The sequence below is a fragment of the Excalfactoria chinensis genome, chromosome 7, assembly GCF_039878825.1.
Source record: "Excalfactoria chinensis isolate bCotChi1 chromosome 7, bCotChi1.hap2, whole genome shotgun sequence".
Taxonomy (NCBI): domain Eukaryota; kingdom Metazoa; phylum Chordata; class Aves; order Galliformes; family Phasianidae; genus Excalfactoria; species Excalfactoria chinensis.
The window spans coordinates 23,263,152-23,280,843 of NC_092831.1; the positions used below are offsets into that span (position 1 = coordinate 23,263,152).

Below are 17,692 nucleotides of genomic sequence, written 5' to 3' on the forward strand. Positions count from 1 at the left end.
AGTTGGAGTTTTTAATTTGACCTATTTACCCTGTAACTAAATGTCTAATCAAAGGTACAAACCACAGATAAATTATTGCAGAATGTAACACTCAAAATAAAATTTAAAAAGAGATATAGGAACGGTAGTATAAGGGTTAAAAAGAGTCCTATGCTTTGTTGATACAGGATACCATTTTATTTTAATTATATATATATATCTATATATAGATATAGATATCTGCAAGGTAGCAAAGAATAGCTGTACACCTTGACACGGCAAAATCCAGTGTAAAAAGGTGCTTCACTAGTTTGTCTTCCCAAAAAAGCTTGTATATAATTTTATAGCTATTAAAAACACATATGCAACATAATTCATTACACTCAATACAGCTTTAGTATAAAACTTATAATTTATGAGGTGATGTTAATAGCATAAATTAATATACCATTTCTCATAAAATCTACAATAAGTATTCTGAAAGCTCATTGGGGAAGGGTATCTTTAAATAAAAAGTTTAAAGCTGAGCGTGATGAGAGAGATTCTGTATGTTGATCTTGAGAGCCCCGAGAAGAAAAAGAGTCCCTAACCCAGACAGTGGAGTAGAAAACGGAACACGGATTTCTCTTTCTTGCGCTCTCATTTAGATGACGCTCTACCTTAAATTATTATTTACTTTTAAAACTATTTACTTTTTCTTTTTTTACTTTTTTTTTCTTTTTCTTTTCTTTTTTTCTTTTTTTTAATAGTTTTTTTTTTTTCTTTTTTCTTTTTTTTAACTGCCCTTATTTCCACAAGGAATCCCTGAGACATACCCAAAACTGTACAGTGAAGGTAATCACTGTTCAGAGAAACTGGTTCAACCCCTTCTGGTGGGATGCGTAGATACTTTGCATGAGAACCCAACTGTTCATCACTTCAGAGTGAATCTGTTTTCATTGGGACCAACTACGCTGTTTGGAACTCAATTTAGAGTCATTACAGGGTAAATCAGTCCCCTCCTCAGCAGAAGCAAATGCCACGTCAGTCAGCTACATTAGAGCAATCTGCACCAAAGTTAAAGTTTTCCAGAGGATATCTGGGGACATCCCCTACCCAGAGCTCACTTCAGTGGGCACCAGCTGGCAAAGGCAGCAAGCAGATAAAACATCAGCACCGCTGGACCAAGTGCAATGCCTGCATGTGCTCTGCGTATCTCACTGTGTGTGTGCTTGGGGGGTAGGGAGGGGAAGGAGCACGAGAAATGCATTTTTCCCATATCAACTATTTATAGTTTTTGGGTCAAAAGCCTGAATTTCAACCTCTTGTCTTCCGAACTAAATTCTGTGAGCCAGGGAAGACTGAAAAGGTGACAGCACTTGGAAGAAGCTGGAAAGCCTTCTCTACTGATGTCCACCTACAGCCAAGCCCACTGACTTCTTTCACACTCCACTACCACTCTGTTCCACGGGGGCCAGAGAACAAGTGTGAGGAAGCAGAATACAACAGGGGAATACCAAGAACCCAACAACCAGGAGACAAGTAGCAGAACAGCAAAGGAAAAGTCCCCAGAACTGAGTAATTTTTTGGTTTGGGTTTAAATGGCTGAAGATACAGGTGAGCAAATTGTTTCAAGACATAATGTTCTGCAATTCCTCCTTCTCTCACAGACAAGGCATCACTGGAAGTTTGAATTTAAGCTTAGTAAATTCAAATGTCAATTTTTCCCCCAACCATCTTTCCTTTTAGCTGGGTTTCTTCATGCAGCTTTTAAAGAGAATAATCTAAGACCTTTGTGATTATCTACTGATGCGCTTCTCAAAACAAGAAAAATCTGTGAGAAGGCAGATGCTCACTAAAAGCCTACACATTCACTGCTGATGTGTGCGCTCCTCAGCATCCAGCCCATCATCTCTCTGTGCTGTGAAACCTTACTCACTGAACTGAGAAATATTTTATGTCTAGTACACTGTCATTCTAGCACCCCAGATGTATGCTATGAAATGCAGGAATCTCTCCTCCTTTGTGTTTCACAGCCCCATTTGCTCAGGACCAAGCCACAGAATACTTACGGTTGGCGTTACCTATACTGGAGAACTATCTGAGAATGGGAGTCTAAAAGAAAGAATGATGGAGAACACAGAAGGAAGGAAATAAAGGGGTAAGGGCTAAGAGGAGCAGCCCACAACACCCCTGCGCTAAATATCACTCAAAAGATCCAAACCTACTCCTTCAGTTAGTATCTCCACCACCAGAGGATGTCACAGTCGGTCTGCATAGGAGACTACTTTACATGTCACGGCAAAAATTCAAAGGCAAAAAGAAACATCCCATCAGGAAAGCTGCCCAGACACCCGCACAATGTCTCACTGCAGAATGATCACCAAAGGTAAGTTGCCTACTGTTTGCCTGCTGAAAACTCCCCTTGCTATGGTCCCTGCCCTCCATGACTTGAAATATTCTGCACCGGGGAGCAGGTTCTGCTGGAGTCTACAGGGAAATGCAACAGCCATGCTGCTACAGCACCGTGGAGGAGCTGGAGTTTCAGATGTGGACAAGCAGCACAAGTACATAATCACTAGGGACAACTTCTCAGTGAAGACACCACTACGGGGTATTGCTCCTTGAGACCCGTCTTCCCTGGCAAGCCAATTCAACCCTAGACTGTATTTAGATGTGGTTACATCAAAACAGTGCCTCTAACTGAACGTTATCATTTATTCCCTTACATTTGTATTTCCAACACCATCTCTGATTTTTGCATAACGGGTTATAAGCTTCTCAAGGCATTCAAACGTTTTCAAACAAGAACTGTGAATACTCAATCACTAACCTGCTGAAAGAAGAGGGACATCTAGCTGTTGCAGACTGTAGCGCATGAGACAGACCCACATCTGTGCTACCTCTCAGTATTATTAATGTAACTGTTTCACTAACCTTTATGTCCAAAGACACAAAGAAGCCAGCTACCAACAAGAAGAGAACTAAGCAAAAACCTGGAGGAAGTGGAAGGCTGGAGGGGACAAAAAATGGCATCGTTCCTATCCTTTTGCATCACAGATGCATCTTCTTCTATCATAGTTAATGACAAGGCCAAAGAATAAATCAGCCTTGAGGTATCTAAGTGCATATGGCTCCCCTCAAAGTTGGCCTAAAATCTTCCTAAGTGAAACTGCGTCTAACAGAACACCTTACACACCAGGTGAGCATTAGGCTGCTCCCATCAGCCTCCACACACTGTTATATGTCATTCTGTCGATTCTTGCACTTTTGTAAAAAGAATAATTGAGGTGCGGCTATTAACTAAGAATGATCCTAATGGTACTTTATTCTAGATCTAATTCTTTTCTCAACTCTCTACATCTCAAATCTTATGTAAGGAAATTAACTTTTAAGTTAAACTAGCTTTATTCCATCTATTCATATGTAAAGGGCATGACAGATATTGACCAACTCAAATCGATGGACTGAAATTGCTACACCGACTCTTTGGTGAAAGGGTGATTAGAGTGCTAATTGCTGTACAAGGAGATGATATTCAAAAACCTCGGCAAGAGAGCATGGATGCTATTCAGGAATTACACAAGGACTACCTCATCCAGACCTGCAGTGCTTCCCAGAGGAAGAGATGCCAAGTTTTCAGCTGCACAAGCTTCTCAATGGGATCTCTCAGACCCAGCAGTAAGACACCGATCCACTGAACTCGATGGGCTCTGTAGGTGTAGAAGCCCACTGGTACGACCCCTCCTGTACATTTAAGAACAGTTCTCCTAAGTTCTTGTCAGGCTGTATTGGTGGCAGTGGAAAAAATAAGAGGTGAATCAGGAGAAGGCAAGAATGGTGGCCCATTTCAGAACTCTACCAGACAGGAAAGAGGGATTCCTACTTCCAATGTATACAAACAAATTCATTTTTAATAGTACAGTTTACTGCAATCTTAGTTTGCTCACTGAAAAAGATCAAGGGATATACAAAACTGAAATTTAAGTGAAAGAGCTGATGTCCTAGGCTGCCTTATAGGAATGCAGATCCATAATGGCCAATGACTTCAAACGAGAATTATGAACCTTCGTAACTCTTGACAGCTTTTGAAATTCCCTGACTAAAATAACACTCAGACCAGCAGCTGGATTCCACTCTGAGTTACACCAGTACAAACTCACAGCGACCTTACGCCAAAGCGCTCCTGTGAAATTTATGCCAATTTAAGCAAGCAGAACTCAGCCCTCTGTCCCTCTCCCCCCCGCACACCCTGCATTTGCTAAGAAAGAGAAATGTAACGTGGAACAATTAAACTCTGCAACAGCCGCAGCTTCATCAGAGAGTTTGATGGGCACAATAATCATTTCAAGACCAAAGTCCTGAAACCAATATACAGAAATCAACATCCTTTAAAAATGACACAAATACACGAGCAGATTAAAGAATTAACCATTTGGTATACTAGTTCTTCACTCTTTTTCAGCCAGTCATCCAAAACACATTGAAGAAAGTATGTGGACACAAGGAAAATAATTTGCAAATCAAACAGTTGTCTTCTCAACAAAGTGTGGGGAACTTAATAGAAAAATAAATAAATGCCTTGTCAGATTTGCCTCATTTCACAATACCACTGGGCATTCCTCAATCAGCAGGACAATCACAAGCAGGATTTCATAGGCTTCAATTCAACTTTTTACATGATTTAAAAACATTTAAATGTTACAAACATATTTAAATCACCACTTAAAAAATATTAGGCTTATATTATTAAGATCTATTTAACCAAGTATGAAATAAGGACTTCATAACAACAGAAGCGTGAAAATCATTTTAGTTTCCTCCACCCACGTACACTTGCAATTTCATAAGGACATACACATCATCCGTACTCTAAGTTTAAGGAGGACAAATCTTTCAAGAGAAGGGGATAGTACGATTGCTATGATAGTAAGGAGACAAGACCTCTCCCATTTAAACTGTGTTCTTTAGCAAGATGAAAGGAGAGGTTTGGGTCAGAGTTCGACGCAGGCCTGACTGCTAACGAAATGAATTCCTATAGAAACTAAACTTAGTTCAAAGATCCCTTGCTCAAACAATTTATTAGGCCTCCCTATCACATGTGCTCAGTTCTCAGTTTCCTGGATTAGACTAGAATATATGCAGGTAGGATGTGTTACTCTAAGGTGGAAGGAAATCCCTCTTCTACAGTCAGAGACTGAAATGTGTTTTTTCCTATTCTCTCTCATTTGCATCTCAGAAACAAGTCAAGGATAGTAGAGACTTGTTATGCTAATGAAATAGTTGTTACTTTTACAGTCAAAGCATAATAGCAAATCTGAGCCCTATAAAGTCACAAGCAAATTCATTTTTTCCCTTCCAGTAAAGAGATACGTGTAAACACCTCTGGATTTCTGCTGCTGTTATCCCTTGGATTAAAAACAAAATAAAAAATAAAAACATCCAAAAGCTAATGGACTCCATTCTTTAAGAACTGAAATTACTACCTAAGAGTCTGAACACTGTCTTCAACAGGTGGGCAGTAAAAGCAGAACTGTCCTGCCAAAAAAAAAAAAAAAAAAAGAAAAGAAAAAAAAAAAAGGAAAAGATCTCTTATCTACCTATTTTGCTTTAGTGATTTCTCTTTTGGTTAGCCATGACTGCTGGTAGGTACCTGCTAGTTCCTTACACATACTCAGTTTCACGTTAAGAGCGTCGAGTCCCATGAGAAACCCAGAAACAATATGGCTTGGTGGGAAAAAAAGCTAACAAAGTCTCAATAGGCAGAAACAATTTGAGAAACGCATTCGTTTGGAACTTACCAAAGGGTCTGAACTAGACTTGTGTGGATGGGCAGAATACCAACTGAATTCTTCCAGTTTCAGCTGGAAAATATCTGTCAGCCTGTCAGGCAAGGAGTCTGGGACAAAGCCACACTTGAAAAGGCAAATCATCAATGTTACAAGGCCACAGTAATTCTGCAAGGGAGGGAATTTTTGCACAGGAATCTTCACTACACCATTATTTTATTTTAATGTTTCTGATTGTGTTTTGGTTTTTTAGTTGTTTTTATTGTTGTTTTTTTTTTTTCCTCTGAGCTAACTTTGCATCAGCCTTCATGGGCAACCGGTCAATTGTTCCCCTTGCTGCTCAATGAATTAAAAATCATCATCATCAAAATAAAAGTCAGCATGCAGTAAGAACAGTGACCAGATCCAAAAGGGGACAACTCCCACTTTTTCTACTTCTTCACCAAAAGCAGAAAAAGAACCGCTGCTCCCCGCACCCCAAACACGCACACGCACACAGAGGAGGTCAAGACACTATCTTAACAAGCTGTCAAACTTATTCTTGAACCACGGTCTTGTTTTAGGACTTCAGTGCACTATTCTCAATTCAATGTGCGCAGCCAAGTTTTCAATGCCAGATGCTACCTTTGGGAAAATAAAAAATAATAATAATAATAATAAAGACTTCTGCCCACTGGAAAACTTTCTACCAGATGCTAATGGGATGGCAAGCACTGATCCAAACTCTAGGAAACAGTAATATGCATCCGTAATCTGAGGTATCTTCCCATTGCTAGGTCTTACTGCTAAGATCAATTACATCCAGTAACTGTGCTGTATCCTTAAGGAATTACTGGGGAACAGTGAACCTGCCTGCACTAAATGAGCACCGGTGCGTAACAAGCACATGTGAACGCTACAGCAAGGTTCACAGAGGGTTAACCCTGGTCAGTACTGAAGCTGGGGTTTTCTTTTTAACCCCCTCATAAGAAAAAAAATAATAATTTTTAAAAAAAAAAAAAAAAAAAAAGGAGGGGGGGGGAAGAGAGGACAGAAAAAAAAAAATAAAGTAAGAAAAGAAAGATAGAAAACACAGGTCCCCCATCTACCTGCACAGAGCCAGGCAGACAAGCTCAGTTGGAGGTGGTGAAGGGCGCAGATGCGTTATTGGTACTGGTAGCGGTGGCACCGGTCACTGCGAAGCCCGTGGGAGGAGCTATGGAGCTGTGGCTGGGCTGCAGGTCCTTGGGGATGCCACTGTGGGAGCTCAGCTGGTGCCCGAAGGCTGCGCTGAACTGAGGGAGCTGTTGTTTAGGGGAGGTGGAGGCCATGAGTTCAGCAGAGGCAGGACCCATGCCACTAAAACTGGTCTGCGGCAACCCCGGAAGCACGCTGGAGCTGTTGGGGGTCACAGTGGCGAAGGCAGGCTGTGTGGTCTCTGAGTGCGAGGTGGTAGGTGGTGTGGAGAGGGAGGTGGACAGGAGATGTCCATCTGCACCAAGAAGGTTGCTAAACGGAGAGGGGTCCCCAAGATTGACAGGAAGGTTTCCCCAGTGAGTTCTGGGGTTGACCACCCCGCTAAGTGGCACATCCAGCGGAGTCGGGAGCAAGTGCTGTGCCATCATGGGCATCTCTGCTGAGAAGGTAGCTGCCAGGTTATCACCAGAAAAGGACGCGGTGTGAGGGGATGTGATATGGTCACTGTAGGGAGACGGCACATGCTCACTATCATAATGGCTTCCATGGGGTGAGGAGTGTGAATGGTCACTGCTGTATTGCTGTCGTGAGGTGATCAGGTCATCTGCCTTGCTCAGCAGCTGGGCAGGGTGGGGCCTCTGGGAGGCATGGCTGCCATCGTGAAGTCCATGAAACTGTCCCGGGAAGGCTCTCTCCCCAAGGCCACTCTGGCTTATCAGAGTGGCAGAAGTAAGGCCGACGTTGGCTGGGGCTGAGAATTGCCCCTGGATCTGCCCTGCCAGGGGCGTAGGTGGGTTGGACAAGGTAGCAGAGCGGAGCAAGTTCTCATCCAGCTCCAGACCGGAGAAATTATCATGTACTATACGCCCATTCAACAGTTCCCCCAGATCCGTGTTAACCTCTCGACTCAAGGACTGCATTCCTGGAGCTCCAGCACCTGTAGAGAACACCCCTATCCCTCTATCTGACAGCTCCTGAACTGGCACACCATCTGTCTGTGTAAGTACTCCAATGGTACTCAGGCACTCGAGAGAAGTTACAGCCTGTAGAGCCCGTTCCAGTTCTTCAGCCTCTTCTGTTGTAGGAAGGAGATCTCCGTTTTTACCTGCAGAAACAGAGACATCAGAAGTTAAGCATCCATCTCAGGCAGTCCCGGCAATCTAAGAATGCAGGGGTACAAAACCACAGTATGTAAGTTTCCAGAATGGCTTGTGGTACAGAGAATGCTTCCTTCACCAGCGTTGACTACGTAAGCAATGTAAGAAAAACTAGAAACTAAAAGCCTTCCTCTCCTGTGGAATTCCTTCTTCTTTCCTCCCCTTCAGCTTGTTGTTCAAGGTGCCCCACACTCTCACTGGATTTAAAGCAAAAATGCTTAAGCAAGATTTTCATGAATGCTGCAGTAACACAAACTGTCTACAAATTCCTTTCTGCTTAAGGCATTACAGCCTAAAAATGTACACAGTACAATTTAGGCTAATTTCTACTAAAGCACATACGCTGATACCATATCTGCTCAGAAAATGAGCAAAGAAATCACATGCTCCAACTCCGAGCTGTTCTTATTTCTTTGTTACCTGTGATAGTTACCGAGCTTCAGAATTCAGAAATTCAGGCTGATCAAAAGCTAGTTTCAAAAACGTATTTAAAGGACTTATTTTCACTCTCTTCTCCTTTCATCAAAGGCCAACACTGAACGTGATTTCAGCCCCACTCAATGGCAGAAAGATGTCATTACTAAGAATATGCTTGATTAAACTGCAATGCTGACAGGCAATAAAAATGCAAAATGAATTATTAAAAAGCTAAACCAATTAGGATTTACACAGAGCAGTAATTATAAGAGCAAGCATTCAACTACACACACCAGCCTTCTCAAAGGCTGTTTTACTTCAGAGCTCACAAACAATAGGGCAGACATATTCTCCCTTGTCTAGAAGCTACTGCCTCTCTGGGAAATCAAGCAGCCCCTCAAAACGCGTGCTTCAGAAATACCTGTTTCTTCAATCCACTGACTGTGCTCACGCTAGCATAGAATAAAATGAAACGATACCTTCAAAGAAATCAAAATCTTGCAAGTCATCGGGCAGCCGTGGCAGGACATCAGAGAAGTCCTCCTGATTCAATTCCAAGTCATGTGGAATGTCTGTGATTTCATTGGCGATATCATCAGGCAGCTCATCGGCACTCAGCTCTGGGGTGGAGGGGCTCCTGGACAGAAAGAACCATGAGTCCTTGGTGTTCAGCTTCAATTCCTCCAGACAATAACTATGAACGGACATTTCCCCACATTTTATCCATCAAATTTTTTATTTGCTCAGATCTAAGTTCTGTTGGTTTCTTTTCCCAACAGTCACATGGAGATGCAATTTCTAGCCCCAAAGCATCCTACTGCTCCAGACACCGAATAGCACAGCAACATCACACTTTTCTAGAGTACTTATTACAACATCCAGGATTAGCAGAGAGTAGGGTGAAGCAAGGCTGCCACTAACCGTATATGGGGCATCTCTACTGGCAGTGAGACACTGGCAGGCATGGTGAGGTTCCCTTGGGGCACTGCAGGAGGAATAGGTTTCTGGGGCCGGCGTGGACCTCGCCTTCTCTTCTTCTTGTGTTTTTTGGTAAGTGCAGGTGGTTTTGTTTTTTTCCTGGGTTTCCTCTGCTGCTGGTGCTGAACTTTACGGGAGGTGTCCCCCCTCAAGAAGTTGTCCTTTGGGAACAAAACAGTAGCAGCAGAAACAAATAAAGAACAAATATTACTTTTCTTGCCTTTCTTTCCCTTCATTGTGTTCACACGTAATACAAGAGAGACTACTAACTTAAACCCAGGCAAGACACAAACATTAAGCTGTTTACAAAATAAAGCAAACATTTTTCAATTCTTAGTTGCCGTCATGCTGGGAATGGCAGAGGACTTCACCTGCTGCAGAAGTACATAATGGAAGATAAAATAAAGACTAGCTGAGAAAATGGAAAACAACCCGTACAAACCTGTTTGCGTAGCAGAAACCATCACATTTTAACCTAGAAAACTCACTATTCCACAACTATTAGGGAGTGGGGGACAAAAAAACAAAAGCAAGAAAAAACAACAGAGTCCGATAACAGAACAAAACAAAACCAGCAGTTTTATGCCTACTGCCTTGAAGAAAGGGCAAGACAGCAGTGGATGTGCACATGATCTGAGAAGTTTTGTTCTGGAAGACTGAAGGCATAAAGGGAGAGTAGAGGACATCATCTTTATTTGTGCTTTCTCACTGTGTTGTAGGCCACTGCTTTTCCTCTGGGATGCAAAGATCCCTGAAGGGGATTAAAGACAACTTCTTTAGTCACTGAAAGGTAAATTAAGTAATCAAATCATTATGTTTGTAATTGCTATCTACACTTCCTCTAGAAAATGCCTGGGATGCTGTGTAGCGAGGTTGTTTGAGAAGCAGTGCTCTGTCCGTACTGTAACTCACAGTACATTCAGATCCAAGGGCCAGGAGCGGGTCCAAATAAAATGGCCACCGGATCTCTAATAAAGACTTCTTTTATTTCTTAATTCAAGAGGGGAGGATATTCTCACGTGCAATTTATTGTATCATCAAAAGCATCTAAAAGATTTCTACGGCATATGTTACACTAACCAGGAATGTTTTACCCTCTTAAGAAAATAAAAGGCAGTGAGCTCTTAAGTTTGTGAACTCTCTATTTATCAAGCAAGAGTTTACCCAGTACATAGAAATAATTTCAGTTTTGTCTTTGTACTTACCATTTTTTTGGCATGTTCTTCGCACAGAGGTGTCTGATGTATAATGTCAAAAACTGGCACAGAGCACTGTTGACCATCTGCAAACTTGGCTGTGCAACTTGAGAAGAGCTGCTGAGAACGGTTCAATAAGATATCTGCACATTTCTGAATCAGGAATAATACACAAGGCAACGACGAAGAAACGCCCTTTGATTTATCCATCTGGTAAAGATCAGAGCCTTCAACTTTGTGTCCATGGATGCTATTTTTAATGAGTATCTTAACTTTGTTATTCAAGTTCAAAGCTAGGTAAGGCTCAAACCCAAGTTTTAAAGTGAAAAGTGCATTCATGCAGAATCTCTAATGATTTTATGATATATTGAGATAGTTTTATAGAAGCAGCTATTTTGCTAATGAGTTCTTAGCAAAAAGAAGTCTTTTCCTGGATTCTTAATCAATAGATCAATAGCGCCAGTTGAAGCAGTGTAGTCAACATGACTATTTCCTTACTGACTAATGACAATCCATACCAAAACATTAAAGAAAGACTATTTCTTAATTCAATCTTTTGAGGCACATTCTTGGCATTTATCTGTACAGTGCAGACAAAGAAGTTTCAAGATCCTTCCTGCTCCTCTGAAAAAAGATGTGTAATCAGACACAAAGGTCAAGCAAATCTAAATGTAAGCTCACTGATATTTCCTTCAGAAAAATTCCCTGCAGAACTGAAAATGTTTCTAGTCTTAAGGCAAATCAAACAGGTATTTCAGAGTGGTTTTTCAGCAACAGTAGAAGTACTCCTTTGGTCTTGAATAGCTTTCAGTTTGATTCTACCTTCAAGAAAAAGAAGAATGGAAAACCTGCAGAAGGTGATCTGGACTGCACACCGCTTGTTTCAGGTTTCCACTGAGAAAAAAGCGTAGAGGAAACAAAACAGGTAGAAATGCAAAAATTACTATTCTTGACCACTCTATATACACCCACAAACAAAACCACTTAAATTTAAAGTAAAATAAAATATAATTCTGAATCACGAGGAAGATCCAAAACACAGCCGACCTAAACAACTGAAAAGGTGCTGCCATCTGCTAGTGATTGGTACAGAGACACAGTAGTCTCTTGAAATACCAAAACCAAACGCTCCAATAAAAGGAATTACACCTACAAAAGCTCCAAGTCTTTGTCTACAAAAACAAAGCCTGCAGAGTTCTTAATTATTCCAGGTCAGAGATATGCTTGTTTATAGTGTTCAGGACTAAACCTCACATCTAGTATGCTCCCTCCTTTCTGTGAGTTTCACGCATAAACTCTTTACATCTTTTCAAATGTTGCTTGAAATTTTCTGCACTGGGAGCTCTCCCTCATTTAGAATTTGGACTCTCTGACTCCCTCTCTTCTGTTTCTTTAAACAATGCAAAATAACAGATTTTCACCTTCCCAGTCACCGTGTAATTCATCTTTCTAAACTACATGTGAAACCTTGTTTCTGTAAACCTTTCATTGTTAGGCAGTCTACTTGAATCTACCAAGAACTGTATGAAAGCCATGAGGTTGACGGTCACGTGGTTTGTACCATTTTATCCATGAAATATGATCGTTTTCATACAGATTTCTTGTACCCACTAGACACAGCTTACAGGAGTAAAACAATGTGACTATGATAGAGATATCAGTAACAAACCACTTATCTTCACTGTCTGCAGACCCACAAGGAAAAACTAAAAGCAACAACACAACTGAGGAGACACTAGCAAACACTCATTTTTTTGTGACAACATCTTTGTCAATGCAAGAGCCTAATGAACAGCCCTAAAGCAGGAAAGCTTCCACTTCCAAACAGTTAAGAGGATACGCTGAAAACAATGCCTCGTGAATGGAAGGGCCTTGTTAGTGCACGGTTCTCCCCTCGAAGTCCCACTACAGGTTGTTGGTTCTGCATCTCTCTGCCTGGCTTGGCTTGTGCTGAAACAAAAGCATAAAAGAGTTTGGAGTCCAAAACCCAGCCTCAGGCATTATCTTATCACAGCCATTCCACTGACTGTGGCATAGCAGGATGAAACACTGTAGATCATGTGTGTGTGCATGTGTGTGTGCATGTGTGTGTGTGTGTGTGTCATGATCCAGATGGGTGCACATCTACTACCACACTCTAAACAGGGATACAGAATAGATGTCAACGAAAGGCTGAATAAAAGGTGAAGGTATGACTGTATTAACAGGATTGTTGTTAATTTGATGGGGCCTTAATTGTAAAGAGAGGTGCTCTGGTGCTGCTACTATGTTAATATTACTACACCCTGCAACAGAACCCAGAACAGCAATAGGTGAGTGTCATCACAGGTGATCCTTACAATGAAGTCAACTTTCAGAATACAAAGTATTGGGTATGCCCACGTGGGCAGTCAAGTGCATTTTCAAGCCTGTTCATAAATCAAAACATGCCGAGCATCCCCAGAGCTTACATGCAAGCATGTGCTCAGACAAACTTGGACTGAGCTCTGGAGTGGGAGAGCCTGAGCGTGCTCAACATGGGTAAAAGCTTTCCTTCATCAACGTGCTACAGCCCAATCCACCAGCAGGTGCCCAGAACTTTGTGCTTCCTCAGCACAGCCTCGGTGCTTTGAGCCTGAGCTGCAAGCAGGCGACCAGACAGCAGTGTGGATGAATACTACAAGTGCTACACAGCTCACTTGGTGTTAAGCCTGCTCTCAAGGCATTTGTCACCTTCACGTAGACAAAGCTGGAGGTCCCAGGGCTGAATTTCATCTCTGTACACGCTGATTTCTAGGTTGACAAAAAGCTGACTGCTTGCCTTCATCCATTACAACAGTAACCGCACTTTGACTGAGCAAAGTTTTAGTTATCAATACTACCCGTGAAACATTTTGTAAATGAAAAGACTGCAGTTAACTAATTTAACTAAAGCAGTGATGACGGGCATACCTGACTATGCCACCCTTCTGAGAACAATTTAATCTTTTGTGTAATAAAATGCCTCAGTAGAAAAAAACCCGGGAAGAGTTTGTCAGTTCTGGCAAGGGTTTTGCTGTAGTTGAAGTTTGGAGACATTTATTTATCTCCATAAACTAGTTGTGTACCTCTATATTACACTTTCAGGAAGTCATTCCAGCATCACTCCACCTCCCCAATGATAAGCCCTTCCACTGCCACGAACCACAGCCCTCTGCCCAGGAACAAAAGCATCTAATCATCAGAATATACTCTCAGTACCCAGACTGCCTCTCATGTCAGCCCTCCCCAAACCCACAGTCACATACCCTGTAAAGCAAAACCAGGAAATCAAAGGGAACTGTGGGTACCCAAGACATAACATCAGGGTTCAGACATACTCAGTCTCTATATACACACACATCAACCAACTCTCGGTACACCAAGAGCTGGAGGGATGTTGACATTATCTAGAAAGAATTCCCACTGAAGTTAACCTTCAGAGCTGTTAGAAGATTTTTGTTGCTGAGTTTCATTTAACGCTAGATTGAGCTAAATCTAACAAAAAGCATGAACTTAAGTCTGATTTGCTGGGAAGAGAATTAAGAAGTGGTAAAGGTGGTGGTGGTGGGGGGTTAAAAAACAGGGAAAAAGAAATGAGTTGAAGCAGTAAACTGCAGACCAGACACTCTCCGTAGAACCGGGCTTAACAAAGTGCCAGGTATTTGGAGACAGCCAAAACGCATACATTCATTAACAAGAATAAATTTTAGTGGGCCACTAAGTTCTCTTAAAACATTAAAGAATCCAGCTACCTCCGAATAAACAATCCACATTTTAGAACACAAAGCTGAAAAATGCATCCTTTAATCGAAAACACTGTATGCCATGATTATTTCACCCCGATGGCAGTATTTACATGCCACAGCTATTCTGCTGTGAGCACGCCTACCAGTTTCAGAGTTCAGCATCTCAGCTTCAGCTGTTAGAAACCCTGCCCATCCTCATCCTGACCCAGCCCTGGGTTACCGCAGCCGCAGGGAAGCTCTCACCTGCTACGAGCACAGGTCGCTCTCCGGAGTTCCTGGATCAGTTGCCCGGCACGCTCTGGCTCTCTGCTGGCCGCCTGCAGCAAGGCTTTCCGGAGCGTGTGCCGGCATTTCTTCTGACGAGATTCTGCCCGCTCCAGGCGGCAGAGGTGCTTGTATTTCTGCTGAAAGTAAGTGCAAAGTCTGGTCACCCTGGAACTCCTGTCATCCGCATTGTCATCATCGGACCTGGAGGTGAGAAAAAGAAACAAATACAGAGAGGCTTGAAGCAGTTTATTTTTAAAGGAACTTTAGCACGTCTGTTTAATAGAACTGTTAAGCTGGCCTCCATCTTCTAGCCCCACAGATATCCAAAGGCTGAAAACAGGCAGGGATGCTCAAGAAAAGGGTAAGAACAACCTGTTTGAATTCTAAAGGTACTTACCCTTCTTAGCATGTCATTATTAGAGATTACATCAATTTATCATCAACTCTGACACATTTAAATGCCTGGAGCCTGCTGTTAAAAAAAAAAAAAATAAAATCTATACTGTTAACCTTTATTTACTGTAAATGTCTCAGCAAATGAGACAAACTCTTAAATCAAAGTGCAATTAATGGTGAAGACTAGGGTGTGTGGTGGAAATTTATTGAAGAAAGGTCATGTGGAGAAGATGGTCAAATTTTAACTAGTACCAAAACTCCTGACCTTTTCCAGTTCCCCTTACTTTGCCAGGTGGTGTTCTTCCTCCTAAACCAGACAGCTCTTCAGGCTCCCTGCCTCTTGCACTAGACATGTACCAATCCCATGCCCACTTCAGCCTTCTTACTAAGAAATGCCCACAGCGTGTCCCTTGACTTTTAATATCCAAACCCAACCTTGCAGCTCTCACAGATAAGCCTGGACTGATGTCCCATTTTCATCACAGTCAGCTGCAAGAACGCTGTAGGGTAACACAGACCATAACTGCACCAGTTCTGAGAGGATTTTAAAAAAGGGAGCAATGGAGAAGTAAGTACCAGTGACTACTTTGTAAGGAGATTTTAAGACACTGCTGCTCACCCCTTGCTGCAACATTACCTGTTAGAAATGAATGCTTAATTCTGAAGTTATCGAGGGAAAAAAAATCAGACCAGCAACGATCAGGACTAATCTCTGTCTTTGTTTGCTCGAGAAAGCTTTTTCCCCATGCATCTGGGCTTTCTAAATGCCCGAGCACTGATCAATAGGACCACCAAAGCCATGACAACGTGCTCAGTTCGATGAAATAAAATAAATAAATATATAATCACAAAGCAATGAATTCATTCTTGGGATGTGTTAAAACAAGGTCCTGGTGTTACCAAGCAGCCCTACACACCTGCCAACAGTTTGCAGAGGCTGGTTTTGCTCCCAGAGGAACAGGGTGAACTGAATCTAAGCAAAGCAGACTGTCCAGCTTTTCCTTTACGTTTTCCCTTACAGAACCAAGGAACTTTTTGTCTACTTCCCCATTTGAGAGAAAGAAATCCAAACGAATGAAATCAATCCCATCCCCTCAGGGCTCTGACAGTAGAGCTTGGTTGGTGAGACCGTAGGAACCAACATCCAAACCTGCGCCCAGCAAAGCAGAGCTCAACTGCTGAGAGCAGAAGAACACAAGATATTGGTCAGGACATTTACTACACAGAGTGAGATGCAGAAGAGTGAGCAGAACAGCTGTCGCTGAAAGACAATATGACTAAAATCCACTTTCTTTTGTGGAAAATCTTATTCCATCTGCACGCTGGGTAAATTTAAGAGACTATTTCAGTCACAAGGACTGCCCACAGAAACTCCACACAAGCACACACTGGGTGCAAATACACACTGTTTAAAGTTTTATGCCAATTCTACCATACTATGTATTCTGCAGCTTCTTAAAGGTATTTCGTGTATGTAATGTTTAAAATATTTTCACACTGAAGATGAAAAAAAAATACACTTGTAAACACTCCTAGAAAAGAAAGCCTACTCAAAATAATAATAATAATAAATAAATAAAACAAAACAAACAAACAAAAAAAGAGAAAAATAAATAAAAGAACATCCTGATTGGATAAAAATAGCAATTAGATAAAAAATGTGATGAAAGAATTAGATAAAAATGTGTAGTGGAGCACAGGTTGCCCAAGGAGGCTGTGGATGCCCCATCCCTGGAGGCATTCAAGGCCAGGCTGGATGTGGCGCTGGGCAGCCTGGTCTGGTGGTGGGCATTCCTGCACATAGCAGCAGGGTTGAAACTAGATGAGCATTGTGGGCTTTTTTAACCCAGACCATTCTAGAATTCTTTGATACTCAATACAGATTTTCCTCCTAATTTACTAAAAGAAAGCAAACATATGGATAGAATCAGTTACATACAGATTGGCCTGGGGTCTTAAATATTGCTTTACCTGCTCTGGGACAAATCAGTTAAACAAATGTGCATACATATTAATTTTAAATATGGTCACAAAAGTTAATTCATCATTAAGTAAAGAATATTCCTTAGGGAAAAAAAAAAAAAAAAAGTCTTTCTTTCTGGGGAAAGAATGTTTTTCAATGCAAATGTCTCTAGACTGGAGAACCTGAGCTTGCCTCCCATTGAAATAGACAGAAAAATGTCCAAGTATTTTAATAAATTTTGTACTGAAATTTGAGATCACTTTATAAAACAACACAAATACATATAAGACATAGGAAGAAGTCATTCCTGCAATTAACAAGTTTTTCTTTCAAGGCAGTTCCTAAAAACCTACTCAGAAGCTATTTCCCAGCCAGCTACACTGCACTTATTGTTATGAGACCTATGAACAGTACAATGACACCCTCTTTTTTTCTTTTTTTTTCAATAAAACCGAGGCAAGTATCAAAACTGAAAGATACTTTTTACTTCTGAAGCAGAATTTAATGTGTGGCACATTAATTTTCAAAAGAATTCTGAAAATGCATGCAAGCCATCTGATAAATCATCCAAAGAGCTTCTTCCCAACCCTTCCCTTTAGGACTGTCATGTGTAGGCATCAAGGGAATTACCAACGACTTCGTGAAGAAA

The 17,692-nt window shown here is 41.5% G+C and overlaps 1 protein-coding gene across 3 annotated transcripts in view; it reads right to left on the reverse strand.

The window, feature by feature from the left end:
• Positions 1-762: 762 nt before the first annotated feature.
• INO80D (INO80 complex subunit D) overlaps positions 763-17,692 on the reverse strand; it is a 38,296-nt gene continuing 21,366 nt past the window's right edge. For 2 of the 3 annotated variants that reach the window (XM_072342400.1, XM_072342402.1), the window contains exons 6-11: positions 14,661-14,885; positions 12,512-12,621; positions 10,681-10,814; positions 9,419-9,636; positions 8,977-9,134; positions 6,775-8,028 (exon numbers count right to left, since the gene is read on the reverse strand). In XM_072342400.1, the coding sequence (XP_072198501.1) occupies positions 6,860-8,028; positions 8,977-9,134; positions 9,419-9,636; positions 10,681-10,814; positions 12,512-12,621; positions 14,661-14,885 (2,014 nt within the window). In that variant the 3' untranslated portion in view covers positions 6,775-6,859. Of the gene's footprint in view, positions 6,372-6,774; positions 8,029-8,976; positions 9,135-9,418; positions 9,637-10,680; positions 10,815-12,511; positions 12,622-14,660; positions 14,886-17,692 lie in introns of those variants that run through there. The other variant, XM_072342401.1, reaches the window with a different exon arrangement.